Source organism: Pollicipes pollicipes, unplaced genomic scaffold, assembly GCF_011947565.3.
Source record: "Pollicipes pollicipes isolate AB1234 unplaced genomic scaffold, Ppol_2.1 Scaffold_3087;HRSCAF=3621_pilon_pilon_pilon, whole genome shotgun sequence".
NCBI lineage: Eukaryota > Metazoa > Arthropoda > Thecostraca > Pollicipedomorpha > Pollicipedidae > Pollicipes > Pollicipes pollicipes.
Window position 1 is genome coordinate 22,435,457 of NW_023596225.1, and position 14,336 is coordinate 22,449,792.

The following is a 14,336-nucleotide window of genomic DNA, read 5'->3' on the forward strand; positions in this document are numbered from 1 at the left end:
ATGGGGCGGAAGGTGAGCGCGTCGCGCGTGGGCTGACCGGTCTGCGCACCAGTGTCGCCACACCTGTGTCGGGAGCGACGGAGCCGAGCGGCGCCGGTCCCCCGCCCGGTCCTCGGAGCTGGCCCCGGTCAGCCTGACAGACCGCTGCAGCTGGGGATCTCGCCTGGTCGCCGGCGCGGCGTCCGCCGGCCGCGTGCGGGTCCCGGTCATGGCCCCGGTCAGCCTGACGGACCCCTGCAGCTGGGGATCTCGCCTGGTCGCCGGCGCGGCATCCGCCGGCCACCTGCGGTCCTGCGATCCGCGTCATCCCCCGCGCCCGGTCGCAGCCACCTCCCGGTCAGTCAGCGGAGCAGGCCCGTGACGGGCCACCGCTAGCTCTGCGCGCTCAGGCGCCGCCGCGCTGGGAAGTGGTACCGTCCGATGGCTGGCGTCGGTCCTGCTCGGCCAGTCGCCGCCGCGTGGCGAAGTGCGCCGGCGCCGGCCCCCTCCCGGCGCATACATTAGCTGGCCGCCCATCCGGCCGTGACGCGCTCCTCGGACGCGCAGTAACGGCGCCACCGGCGGGGAGGCGCGCCTCGCCCGGAATCGCGCGCGCGCATTTGATTATTACATCCGGCGCGACCGCAAACGACGCCGACTGACGGGCGTGTTTGTGACGCCGCAGGAGCGGGCCGACCGGTCGGGTGGTGATGGTCCGGCACCCAGGAGGGCTGGTCGAACGGTCCGTTGGGGAGGACCCAGAGACCGCGGAACCGACGGTCCGGTGGGAGAGGAGTCGGAGACGGCTGACGAGGTCGGAGACGGTCCACTGGCAAGGATCTGGCGACGACTCGCCGACCGCCGGCGCTGGGTAGCGCCTGTCCCCGATACCAGTCCCCTCTACAGGAGCTCCCAGGTACCGATGACCTGCCCTGACCTGGCACGACCAGAGACGGGGCTGCGCTTCGCCCCGGCCGTGACAGCGGGGCGAGGCAGTCCGGAGCAGGCGTCCTCCAGCAGTCTGGCCGGTGCTGGAGGACGCGCCGGCTCCGGCGGTGTGAACGACCAGCGCCGACGCCAGCTGGCAGCCACCTGGCGCCGGCGACTCTCGGTTTCGGCGCCGCCGCGTCCGAGGCCTTCCGCCTCTGAGGCCGGCGGCTGCTCCCGCCCGACGCCGCAGCACGGCCGCTGTCGGCGTGTGTGCCGGCTGGTGGCGATCCTGCCCGTATGTGCGGATCGGTGAGGATGGTGGAAGCACCTACCATACGGGCTAATGAGGATAGTCCGTGTACATACGGACTAGTGAGGATGGTACATGTCCAGGTTGCTGGAATCGTGCGTGTCCGCGTCGGCAGCGGTGCGCGTCGGCGGAGACGAGAATGGCATTGATACCGGCTGCACCGAGAATGGCGCCAGCGGCGTCTGGGCGTGACGCGCCACCATCGTCCTGCTCCAGATACGCAATGTTGCGTCACGCGCCCTGCGACCCAGCAGCGAATTCCTGTTTTCTGGAAGAGTCCACACGCGATTGATACGTGCCGCGTCTTTGGGCGTGGAATGGAGACGAAGTGCCGCCGCCGCCGCCCGCCCGCTGGCGCTGCCATGAGTATGCATGAGGTGCATGGACGGGCTCCTCGTGGCGAAACATAGGCCGCGGCTCGCGAACAGGCCGCGTCTAACCCAGTTTGGCTGAAATGGGTGTCGAAACGGCGCTGTTTTCCTCACACGCCACAGTCGGGCTCGCTGCCGGCTCCGAACGCCGCCGGCTCGGCACCGAGCGGCGGCGGGCCGCGAGAGGCCGTCGGGGGGCGGCCCGCACCCCGCAGACTGGAGCGTCCTGTGGCGGCGGCCGCGAGTGACGCCCCCCCCCCGCGGAGGGCCGGGTGTCACAATCTCGTCACACGTCTCTGCTGAGAGCTGGCAGTGACCGCCATCGGTGCCCAACAAACCGACGTGACTCAGTGACGCCCTCCGACGAACGGACAGACCGCTGCACTGGCGTTCTGGCGCCAGGGTCACTCTCACGCCACGGTGACCGCAGCTGAACGGCCGGTCAAGGCGGCGACCGCGGCTGGGCGGCCGGTCAAGGCGGTGACGGCCGCCGCTGCGGACCACCGGGCGGGGGAGGGGGGACCCGAGGCCCGCAGACAGACCTCCGTCTCGGCAGGGCCGCGAATCGGTCCGAGCCGGCCGGGAGTCCGTGTCAGGTCGGGAGTCCAAGCTGAGCCGGAAGTCCAAGCTGAGCCGGGAGTCCGGGCCGAGTCGTGAGTCCGAGCCCGACCGCGAGTCCGAGCCATGTCGGGAGTCCAGGCCGGGAGTCCGATCCGTATTTGTCCCACCTGCCTGCTGACCGTGCCGGCGGTGGTACGCGCCCGCTTCAGTCGTGCGGCCTCGCCTCCCGGGAACGGCGCTGGGACTTACCGACCGACCCGGCAGGCCAGGCAAGGTCGATTGCATGGCGTTGACGCATGCCTTCGTGACACAGATAACCATTAACGGAAGGTCACGGGGCAACTCAATTTGGGGTCAAGGTAAACGTGTCGGATAGTGCGAAATATATTGCTCGGAGACGGTTGTAATTCCGAGTGTTTAAGGTTCAGTAACCTGCTTAGCCGTAGATCGATTTCTGAGGGCGATGTTTGCATTCAGCACTGCTCGGTATCAGCCCTCGTCGGCGGCTCGCGAGAGGGCCCTCGCTGCAGGTCGTCGCTCCCTGACGACCTTGCGCCGGCGGTCGCCGATCCCCGCCCCCACCCGGTCCCTCCGAGGCACGCGAGCGGTCCGTGCCGCTGGCCGGCTGCTCCTCGAGGAGGGGGCTGAATCACGCGTCGGTCGGCCGGAAGCGGGACTGCAGCACGTCACCGGCGCCACCCTGACCGGGGCGTCCCGGCGGCGGCGGCGAGACCGGCTACCGCCGCCGCCGCCGCCGCCGCCGGCACGGCGCCGCTCAGGTTTTTGGGCCGTCTCCGGGTGCGGCGGCGGCGGCGGTTTTTGCGCCCGGCTGTGGAGGCGGGACTCGTCGACCCTGCTGCTGTTTGGCCGCCGGCGGTAAGCGCCGCTAGTCTTTCAGGGTGAGCGCACATTCGTGTGAAAAGCGCACAGACATGCGCTGTTCCTTGTCCATGAAGTTCAGCTCACGTGGTAGCGGGCGGATTGGCATGCGCTGCCTGGTGAAGACGGCCGTGGCTGCTGCCCTTGTGGAGCAGTCCCGCCCCGTCAAATCACTCCGGGTTTGACGTGTGGGAGTCGTGAGCAGTGTGAGACCGAGATGTGCCGTAATGATGCTGCAACGTGGCTGGCGCCGCCGCTGCACGTCACGTGGGTATCGCCAGTTTGAGGCAGCACCGAGTGGCGATGTCCCGTTTTCTCGCGGTTGACAGGCTGCGTGCTTGACCACGTCGGGAAAGCGTGCGATTCTTATGCAATGTCGACGCGGGCGGCGCGCGCTGGCCGGCAGAGACACGTCCCGTTCCGTTTGCCGTCCGAAGTTCTGAGCCGATGTGACGTGCCTGTGCGTCGATCGGCTCGACTGCGCCCATTGTGTTTCCATCACGCGCGCCGGCCGGCGCCCGGGCCGGACCAGCCCGGCCCGGTGGGCGACGCAGGGTGTGTTGAAACACCGGCGCGGCGGGATGACCGGTTCGGTCGAGTCCTGTGTGTGTCTGCCGGAGGGCGGCAGATATACGCCGCTTTCCATGATTTCTCAGTGGTGACGTCACCGCTGGGAGAAATTTAGGGGACTAATGGAGGCACTGGTCAGACCCCCGAGCCCCGGTCGTGTTCTTGACCAGTGGAGACCACGACTATCCGCGCGATAGGGCTGAGCTGGGGCGCCGCGTGCTCTCCGAGAACCAAGCGCGGCCCCGTCGCCGCCGTCTCTCGAGCTCTCGCCTCGCCGCCGTCTCAGGGAAAGGACGGGACGCTATCCTCATGTCTGCCTGCGGTCTGTAGCCCCGCTCCTGGCCGGACTGGGCACGGGAGCGGGGTTGGCGACGGGTGTGTGCCGCGCCTTGTAGCCGACTCTCAGCGGCGTCAGTCAGCCAGCAGCGGCACCGCGCAGGACCGGCGGCGCTGAGGCATCCACGCCTCAGCCGGACGCCAGGCGGGACAGAGAACACCCCGCTCGACTTCGTGCGTTACGGTGGCAAGGGAGTGGAACAAAGGTGGCGGAGGGTCGTCCAGCAAACCACCCCGGACTGTCACAAATATTGCCACCCTCTCAAGTTCCGTGCTTTTTGTGTGACGGGCGATCTGACAGGACAGGCCCGCTGAGTCAGAGCGCTCAACCCCAACACCGCAGAGCAGTGTTTCCCACTTGGGATAATTACACGGTGGCTACTGAATTATCGGGTGGGAGCAACTTGCAGAAAGTTTTCCACTCCGACAAAAGTAGCATGGAGCACGATACTGATTGGCATTTCCTCGAAATGCCGTGACTGCGGAAGCACTGGGGGTTTGTATGAAGCGAACTGGAGGTGTCAGGTAGTCCTGGTGCGCTGGGCGTGGTAAAGGGAGCGGGGCGGATCCAGCGCCGAACACCAGTCGCGCGGCGCTGTCGTTCGGTCAGGAGCGTGACCAGAGACAAACGGACCTACCGTCCCAGCCAAACTGCTCGGTGTCGCCTCGAAACAGAAGGGCGGCCACGAATAATGTATCTATGCGGCACGCTCAGGCTGTCCGTTGCCAAACTGGGAGGCTGGCGGAGCTGGCCCGGGGGTGGTGTGGGATCGCGCCACTGCATGTAGGCTGTCTAGGCCTTCACATCTCATGTCTCTCTCACTCGTCTCATGTATGCTACGCTCTCTCTTTCCTTCCCTCCCCTCCCCCTCCCCTCCCCTCTCTTCCTCATTCTCTCTCTGCTTCTTTCCCTCTCCCTCTCTTTCCCTCCTCTCTGTTTCCCCCTGCCCCACCCTTCCTCTCTCTTACTGTTTCCCTCTCTCCCTCTCCCCCTCTCCCTCTCCCTCGCTCCATCCATTGCGCCCACTATTGATTGGCTAGTGCTCGAGTATTTAAGTTACTGCTAGCATGCTGCAATGACTGTCAAAATATTTGGCTGTAGGTGCAATATTCAGAGCTACAGGAGGCGGGTCTGACAGACGGAACGGAGTCGACAGGCTGCACCTGGTTGCCTGCACACTTAAGACGCTTTATGGGAACTTGACACGTGTCGTCGGATCCCTTCGGAGGGCGCCAGCGAATGCAGCGGCACATGTGCCCAGGCGCCACGGCAGGACCGGGATTCGAACCCGGGTCCCCGCGTGAGATCCGAAATCCGAGCCGCTTGACCATTACGCTCCCAGAATGGCATTATGGACCATGCACGCTCGCACATCGTACCCAGGCTATGACGTAACACACAATTTAAATGCATGACAATGTGTATATGCACAATTATAGGCATATGTGACGTACCTGTATACGGTACGCACGGGTTGTTCAGCAGTCTTGCCGTACAGATCGTCTCGGTATCGATGTGCGCGGGGTCAAAGGCCGAGTCACGTATGGCTCATGACCTGCGCCGTCGCCGGGGTCACGGTTCGCTCCGGTGTCCGCCGCGTTGACGCGGCTCACGCAGACTGCCGTCGCCGCCGCCGCCGGCCCGCCACCGCCGCCGCCGCCTGACGTCACCCGGTGACGTCACCTGTGACGCCACCGGCCGCGGTGCCGGAGCCCGGACGTGCCCGCCCCGGGTCGCCCCCGGTGGGAGGTAGGCGCACCTCGTGCGCGCCGCGAGATGTCGGCTCTCGTCACGTGTAGGGCCGGCTGAGGTCGTTAGAAAGATTCGTTCTGTACCCCAGGTAGCCATGATTGTGAAGCTCAGCTCTCCTAACCTCGCCGCTGCGTTTTTTGTTTTTTTGTTTTGTTTTTTTGCTGATGCTTGTTGAACATTCAGTGTGCACAGAATAGCTGAGTCTCCAGGGACAGCTCACGCACACCCATTACTGCACGGCCGTTCCAGTGACTTGTTGAGAACGCCGGACGTAGTGTACAGCGAGAGCTCGTTTCCCAGGCAGGATTTCGTATGGTCTTGGCAAGAGCGGACAACTTCAGCGTCCTTGCACCGTTTGGTGTCAGACTTGGGCAGAATTATCTCATTATGCGGATCACTTGGCTGGTGGGATCATCAACCACGCGACCATTTGGTTGGGTGGCGGGCTCAGTGTCCATGCGAGGCATCAGACCTTGCTTTTCGAGGACGCTGATCCTGGCCCCACTCTATCAACAGGCCATTCCATTAAACTTTAAGAAAAGAATGTGTATCGCCCAGCGCCATCACCACATACATTAACTATTTGGCAAGTCCCACCTTTATCTCATGGAGTCCGGTGAAATGGGCAGCGCCCGGAACAGCAGGGACTGCCCTGCTCGGTGCTGGGTTTTCACCGCCGCGGATTTCTCGGTGCGTGCGGGTTTATATCGGTGGGCGGTTTAGCGGATTTTATATACACCGCCGCACCGCACTGGCCACGGTTGGTGCGCCGTGGCTCGGTGCTGCCTGTGGGGACCGCTGGCCGTCCCAGCTCGGCGCGCTGGTGGAGCTCGCACCGACTGGCCACGGTTGGTGTGACGCGGCTCGATGCAGCCTGTGGGGACCGCTGGCCGTCCCAGGCCGGCGCGCTGGTGGAGCTCGCACCGACTGGCCACGGCTGGCGCGCCGCGGCTCGGTGCTGCCTGTGGGGACCGCTGGCCGTCCCAGGCCGGCGCGCTGGTGGAGCTTGCGCCAACTGGCCGCTGCCCCGACGGTGAGCCGAGCGCGTGGCAGTCTGCGGGGCTTTTGTGACAAGGCATGCCGTGTCCGGCCACCCATCCAAACCCGGCCTGACTCGGCGGCCGGCACGGGCCTGGCCACCCACCCAGACCCAGCCTGACTCGGCGGCTGGCACTGGCTCTGCCACCCATCCAGGCCGGTCTCGACTCAGCCACTCATCCAAACCAGGTCTGACTCGGCGGCTGGCATGGGCCCTGCCACCCATCCCAACCAGGCCTGACTCGGCGGCTTGGATCAGGGACAGACGCGGATGAGCAACGCCGGGTCGGGCGGGGCGGGCAGGACGAACAGGGCGGACGAACGGACGGACGACCGGAGTGGACTGCTGCCGGAGCGATCGGAGAACACCGCCCGCGGCGAGACCGAACGGCGCCGAGTATGCCACGCTGACTGTTTGGGCAAGCCGAGCTGTCGAGGCAGAAGGGGGAGGATCGGACGGGCGGAGCACGTCCGTCAGATCCGTTGGGCGGTCGGCTCCAGCGCCGCCGACACGCTCGACTGGCTCGGAATGCGCCGCGGCTGTGGCGGGCCGGAGCGGGCGCCGGCCGAGCCGTCCGGTGCCGTCCGGTGCCGTCCGGTCGGGGGTCGCCCTCAGATAGCTGGGAGCACGCCGGCGGCGACTGCGACGCCGCCCGCGCCGAGCCGAGACCCGAGCGGCGCAGGTGGTGGCTAGCACCAGACGGCACGGCGTTGAGGTCGCCCGTATGGACGTGGCGTTTGCGTGCAGCGATTTGATCGTATCCAGCTGCAGTGTTTGCAGCTGGATTGCTGGGGATCCAGTGGCCGCTTTGGCAGCTGGATTTGCCAGCTCCACTTCTCCGCAATTCAGTCGCTGGATCGTGTAGTCTGCCACCCGCCAACTAAATGTGGCGGATTGCGTAAGGACTTGCTGTGTCAAAAGTCGCCACAAAATGGGCTTGCGCCATCTTTGACGCCTTATCGACAGTCACGCTTCTTCATTGCTCATTAAGCTAATCGCCTCATCCATAACCTAATGGACTCGCAGCATGATGTGCTCTGGCTTGAACTCATGCGGCCTGAGCATGAAGGAAATAAGGCCGGTATACGTTGGCACAACACCTTGCTCTCGATCTCTGTAAGTTAGTCGGAGAATGCTGCGGACGGGTTTCTTCCACGCAAGCATGTTCTCGTAGCTGTGTCCGGATGAAGTGTTTGTTTTTACAAAGACAGTGATGCGGAGAGCACCGGTCGTCTTCCATCACAGTCTCCGCCAAAGTCAGGGCCGCGCGTTCGCGCGTACTGTGGCTCCCGGAATCAGCCGACCCGGGGCGAATGACGACCGCCCCCCGACCAGCCGGCCGGCTCGGTCTCAGAAGCCAACCTTGTGGCCGCGCAGCCGGGCCGTGTGGAGAGGGACCCCGCCCGGGGTGGGCGGTCGTGTGGAGAGGACTCCCGTCCAGGGTGGGCGGCCGTGTGGAGAGGGACCCCCGCCCGGGGTGGGCGGCCGTGTGGAGAGGGACCCCGCCCGGGGTGGGCGGCCGTGTGGAGAGGGGACCCCGTCCGGGGTGGGCAGCCGTGTGGAGAGAGACTCCTGTCCGGGGTGGGCGGCCGTGTGGAGATGACTCCCGTCCGGGGTGGACAACCGTGTGGAGAGGGACCCTGTCCGGGGTGGGCGGCCGTGTGGAGGGGGACCCTGTCCGGGGTGGGCGGCCGTGTGGAGGGGGACCCCGTCCGGGGTGGGCGGCCGTGTGGAGGGGGACCTCGTCCGGGGTGGGCAGCCGTGTGGAGAGAGATCCCACCCGGGGTGGGCGGCCGTGTGGAGAGAGATCCCACCCGGGGGTGGGGCGACCATTGTGGAGAGTGACCCGTCCGGGGTGGGGCGGGCGTGTTTGAGGGGGCACACCGGTCTGCCCGCCGGCCGGCCGGTGCCGGCCGTGGAGCGTCGCCGGGCCGGGCGGCGGCCGTTCTCACGGCTCTAGCGGTGATTTTCCGCGTGGCGGCTCTGACGGTGCCTCGGTGAGGTGCTGGTTAGCGGCGCTCTCACGTGGCCGGCCAGCCCCGACTGCGGTGACCGCCTCAGCACTGAAAGGCCACTTAGTTGGCGGGCTGTTGCCTTTAAATAGGTGTGAGAAGAGGACTGAAAATGAGGACAAAAAGAGGGTTCACTAAAACTCAGGTGCCTCCGAATGCGTAGCAGATAAAAGCTGGAGTCAAAGTTGTTTTGACGTCGCGCGTGCATGAATTGAAAACAGATGGGAGTGAAGCCACAGGGCGTTCCTGAATGCGTGATGCTTTTCTTGCGTTACGAGCGCATCACTGAAGACGCATGGGTCAGTGGTCGTGACGCGAGCCGTGCTGATGTTTCAGAGTGGAAGGCGGCAGCCCGAGTCACAACACGTCGCTGCTCCATCAGAAGCTGCAGGTGGGTGTCCGTGCCGCCGCCCCACTTGGGAGGGCGCCAGGCCGCGGTCCCGGCCACTGACACTCGGCGCACAGCCCCGCTCACGCGGTGGGACCCGAGCAGCGGACGTGTGGGACGGCGAGCCGACTCTTCCGCGTACGGGGCCGCTGAGTGCTGGGGTCTTTGTGTTTGGGCCGCCCACAGTTGTCGCTTGTGGCACGGAAGGTATGAAGCGACCGCGGGTGGAACTCGGTTCAATTCCGAGGCCCGCCCATGCAATTTCATCATCCCATGTGGAGACGGACGCTCCCTCTGCTACACCACCAGCTTATACACGAACGCACGTGCACTTACACGTACCTATCTGCATTAACCGTCTCAAATATATATCCGTGCTTGCATGAGTTCAATGTGCATCATAGCTGCGGTGCGCAGATGTTACATGTTTGAAGTCGCTGCAGGGTGTATGGCGAACTACAGAAAGTTCTCCCCGGCAGTTGTATTGTTCGCGTGCTGTTCGCGTCTGGGCCGTTAATTGGCAGCCTCTGTGTCGCCACTTCGTAACGGAACCGACTGTCTTGAGCGGCTTTAAACTTCGATCGTATGGGCATGATTGTTAGACAAAGAACGTCTCGCAATCTAAACACAGACTTAATTGCGTCACGCTTGTAGGCTCACTTTTAATTCATGCCTTGCCCTTTATTTTAATTAAGTCTTTCGATGCCCCTCCCCACACATGTGTTGGTTTGAGTTCACCGCTCCCGGTTTTTTTTTTGTCCTGCCGCTCTCCTCGGGATCACAGTCAGGGAGGACCCGTCCGACCTGTAGCGTAGCGCCAGGCCCTTCGTCGAATCTCGGGCCAGGGGACGCGGTTCGTGTGCGGTCAGTTGCCAAATTTGGTGTCATGGCATTTAAATCAAACATGAATAGCGCGAATGTAGGTGTTTTTGGCTGCCACGAGGAGACCCGTGGCTTGGTTTAACCCCTCCACTTGCCTTCTAGCATGCTGTGTGGAGGTATCTATGTCACCTGTACCCATCTGCTGCACCTGCATTCTGTTATCAGATCCTCCGCGGTTGCATTTTTGTTGTTCTTCGCCTCTGCTGTACAGTTTGGCAGGGTTGAGCTACAAGCCGGGTCTTTCTATTTCAAATGTAATTTTGTACTTAGAAATGCCTTTTGTGCTTTTCAAAAATGCTAACAATGTCCCCTATTGAAAGTTCTTCCAAAAACATCTTGCTTAACGACTAACACGTGTATAGGTATTGTAAAGTCATTTTAATTCAATTGAATACTTAGCGTGCCTTGCGTTTCACAAGTGCTGTACCACCCCAGAGTTATGAAAAATTTAAATTGAATTTGCGTTCTTGAAATAGGGGTGCAGCTCACGCTGTTATCGCAACTCAAATTTCTTCTTAATGAAAACGTTTTGACATGCGACCGTATTGGCCTCTCGTCTTTGGTGTCTACTTTGACTCGGTCAGTAAACACCTGCGGTATTTACAATCAACAGCGGTCACCTCTTCTCGGCCATAGCAATTTTGAATAGTTCCGTACAACATCAACTACACTTGCGAATGTAAATTTTATGATATTCCCGTATTACCTATGTAGTTTGTCAACATATTGGGATGATTATGTCAGCGCAATAGTAATGTTTTGCGAGGGCAATATTTCTTAAAAGCTGTTGAGCTGTTATGTTTGCGTTTCCTTTCATCGTGCGCGTTTAGGTTATGGTATGGCATTATTCTCGTCCGTCTTCAAAGTTGTTATCACCTTGCTGCATTCAGTTCGTCAGACTTGTGAACGCACGCGGCCCATTGTGTCATAAATGAATGTAAACAGGCTTGCGGCTTTGGGGTGTCTCGCGGGTAATGTGGCTGAATGTCATGAACTACGTTTATGTTCGCTTAATCAGGTGCATGCTTGTTTCCTCTTTGAACAATTAACGAGACAGGCTTTACTGATGCTCTCATGATTTAACTTCATTATAGATGGTGACGTTTTTACCACGCGCTCGGGTGGGGTCAAATTGATCCCCTCCGAAGATTTTTCCTGAATGATTTCCGAACGGCGTGGCGCAGCCGAGTCAAATTTTGCATAGCTGTAGACCATTGAATAGCGGATCGTTTGACATCAAACATTTATATGTACCTCGTAATGTCGCGGACCTTATGACAGGTCAAATTCGGGAAATGGTTCCAGCGAAGGCAATTTCAAGGGAATCCTTTAATCTGATCCAACAGCGGAGTGTTAGACGAAGCCACACATCTCTGAGATGCTTTCTTAGGCAACACAACAGTTGAATGAGCAAACTGAATCGACCTGAGGTCAGGTATGAAGGTCACACCAAGGTCAAAACCGACCTGTTTTGCTCCTGTAGGGCCTGCTGTATGGGATATTTTCTGGTGCCCATTTCGAATTTATTGGTAGCAGGAGGCGCATTATACATCTTCCATGGGCGTTTTAAAGGTCAGAATAGATCATTGACCTAAAATGACCCAGGTCAACATTTTGTTTTGGGAACATACTGCTTAGCGTAATCTTTTTCGCTTAGTCAGATGCAGAATTCAAAGCAATTTTGTATGATTTTGGTCACCTTGGCCTTCAAAAGGTCAAACAAGGTCACTGACTTTAAATGAGTATGCGACCTTTTGCATAGAAGCGGTTATCTAGGTTCTGGGGCATTTTGGAGACCAACCTGGAACTTGACCTTTTTTACCTTGTTTGATCCGACCTTTTTTACCTTGTTTGATCCGAAGGTCACGATCTAGGAATCTGAAACTTTGACCTTAATGAGTTCACGTACAGGTTAATACACTCTGTAAACCTGGTGTCTCTAGCTGTCTTAGTTCTCGAGATCTCAGGGGGTCAAATTAACCCCCTACCCGAGCGAAGGGTATCAAGCCGGCCACCCGGGCACGTGTAGGTGAATGGTCTCTTCTTATTTGCATGCGTCTTCCTCAATGCATTTTCGTAACGTTCGTTAAAAGTTGTTTTTATTTGATGCTGCATCGCCGCAGAATGAATTAAATATTGTAGTCGTGGGCTTACCAGCAGTGTTGTGGATAAGCCACGCGTTTGGAAAGCCAAGAAAACCAGTGCGCAAAAGCAGTACGGGGCCTGATCCCCCGCGGTGCCCACCCTTCCTGGCAGGGTGAGACGCAGGTGACGCCATATAGCCTCAGCAGCTGTGTGGTTTGCGAAGCCCCAATGGCGACGCGTCCCGTAGGCATGTATGATATTTGGGCTTGGTGATGAACATGTAAAGTACGTGCGTGGAAATTTCGGAAAAATCAGTCGGCCTCGGCAAGAGGAGGGAAGCACTGTTGAAGTTAATTGTCTTCATGTATCACCGTGGGGCTAGTGCTAAGCCTTCATGGAAAGTGGGACATGGCCTTGCCCCCTCCCCCATCCCCGCAACACCCAATGTTCCTCGGTCTGCATTGTGAGGCAGTGCGGTGAGACTGGACCGGGCCACTGAACCGGAAAATTGTATTATGGCTGAAACAGAGCTCCCTCGGTCTGCTCTTAACAGATTGGCACGGCTTCAGTTATGCTTCACTGGTACGGCATGGTGTCCCGCGTATGCCGGTGAAATATATCGTGTGATAAAGTATTGCTTGAACAAATATGCCAGTATAACTGCACTTACCAGCAACGCAACAGCTAGCTGTGAAATTTATTGTGAGTCTGGTGGTAGGGTGATGTTATCTGCAAGCAGTTCCGGCTTTTAAGTGCAGGTCCCGGTCACTTAATGCATATGTTTCGAATGTTAACCGCGTTTAGCTGCGTGGTTATTGGAGCAGAACTCGGTGCACGTTCGTATGGTCTGGCAGAATTCTTTCCTGCACCTTTTAGCGAAGGAAACCTATGCTTTTCGTGTTCCTTGAATGGATTATTTTCCATTGTAAGTTAAAATTTATGTAATTTCAAGCGGACGTTTGGTGTAGTCAACCCGAAAGTCAGTTCATGGAACTGGAGACACCGCTGTTTTCTGCAGAGATTTTCATCCAGACGCCGAAGTGTTATAGTAAAAATCACGTTTCCAAGTTGGCTAGCCGCGCGACTAAGCTGGTGACACAGTAAGGCAGAAATGCTCGAAGCAGTGAAACGGTTGGGCGTTGGTTGCATGAATAAAGATAGTCCCTTAGTTTCTGCTTCGTATAATCAAATCCCTCTTTCCTGTTTGCCAGGAGTCCAACCTTGATCTCTTTAGCCTTTTTTGCCGTGTTTTCTTTCTGTCCAGGTCGACATTCTTTCGGCATACATTCTGCGAACACCTTGCTAAGCTATGCGCTGCCCGCAACAAATTAGAGTTGCGGGAAAAAGTTCATTGGGCTAATTCATTGCTATCCTCAGAGAGCACTGTGCTATTCTCGCTCCTGTTTTACAGATGTGAACTCAGTATTCGATCAGCGCTGCTCCCTGTAACGATTGTCGTCTCTTGATTGCCTGCAGGTGCGTAGTTTTTTCAAATAAGTTGGTTGGGGGGTGGGGGTAAGTGGTGGATAATGACGGGCTTACAAACAGGATACGCCAGCAAACGGGTTTCTTTCCGGATTTGCCGACTGCTTTCTCAAAAATGGGAAACGGGCTGGAGCCCATGGTAGAAGGGCTGAAGCCACCCTGCCTGCCTTTGATCTATTGATTTGGGGATTTTCGATCGCATCGGCATGGAACAGTACAATAGCACACGACAGACGCTTCCTGTCTGTCAGCTCGTCACCCCGATGAACAGTCCCTACTACACCTCGCGTCCCGTCTTAGCGAGCGGGCCGTAGCTGGCGGCCAGCGGTCCCGTATCAGTGCTCGCCGCCGCCTCAGACGGCACCGGCGTGCGCCGTCGCCCTCAGACGGCAACCGGCCTGCGCCGCCGCCTCAGACGGCACCGGCGTGCGCCGTCTCGCCTCAGACGGCACCGGCGTCCGTGCCCCCGTGCGCCCCTCAGACGGCACCGGCGTGCGCCGTCGCCTCAGACGGCACACGGCCTGCGCCGCCGCCTCAGACGGCACCGGCCTGCGCCGCCGCCTCAGACGGCACCGGCCTGCGCCGCCGCCTCAGACGGCACCGGCCTGCGCCGTCGCCTCAGACGGCGCCGGCCTGCGCCGCTGCCTCAGACAGCGCCGGTCTGCGCCGCCGCCTCAGACGGCGCCGGCCTGCGCCGCCGCCTCAGACGGCGCCGGTCTGCGCCAGGCTGCTGCCGCGTCCCCGCGTCTCTCTGGC

The 14,336-nt window shown here is 60.0% G+C and overlaps 1 protein-coding gene across 1 annotated transcript in view; it reads left to right on the forward strand.

Moving 5' to 3' along the window:
* The window catches only part of LOC119089895 (rab3 GTPase-activating protein catalytic subunit-like), a 23,193-nt gene continuing 8,857 nt past the window's right edge, over window positions 1–14,336 (forward strand). The window contains exons 1-3 of the mRNA XM_037212699.1: window positions 1–12; window positions 665–678; window positions 9,077–9,131. Of these exons, the coding sequence (XP_037068594.1) occupies window positions 1–12; window positions 665–678; window positions 9,077–9,131 (81 nt within the window). The remainder of the gene's footprint in view (window positions 13–664; window positions 679–9,076; window positions 9,132–14,336) is intronic.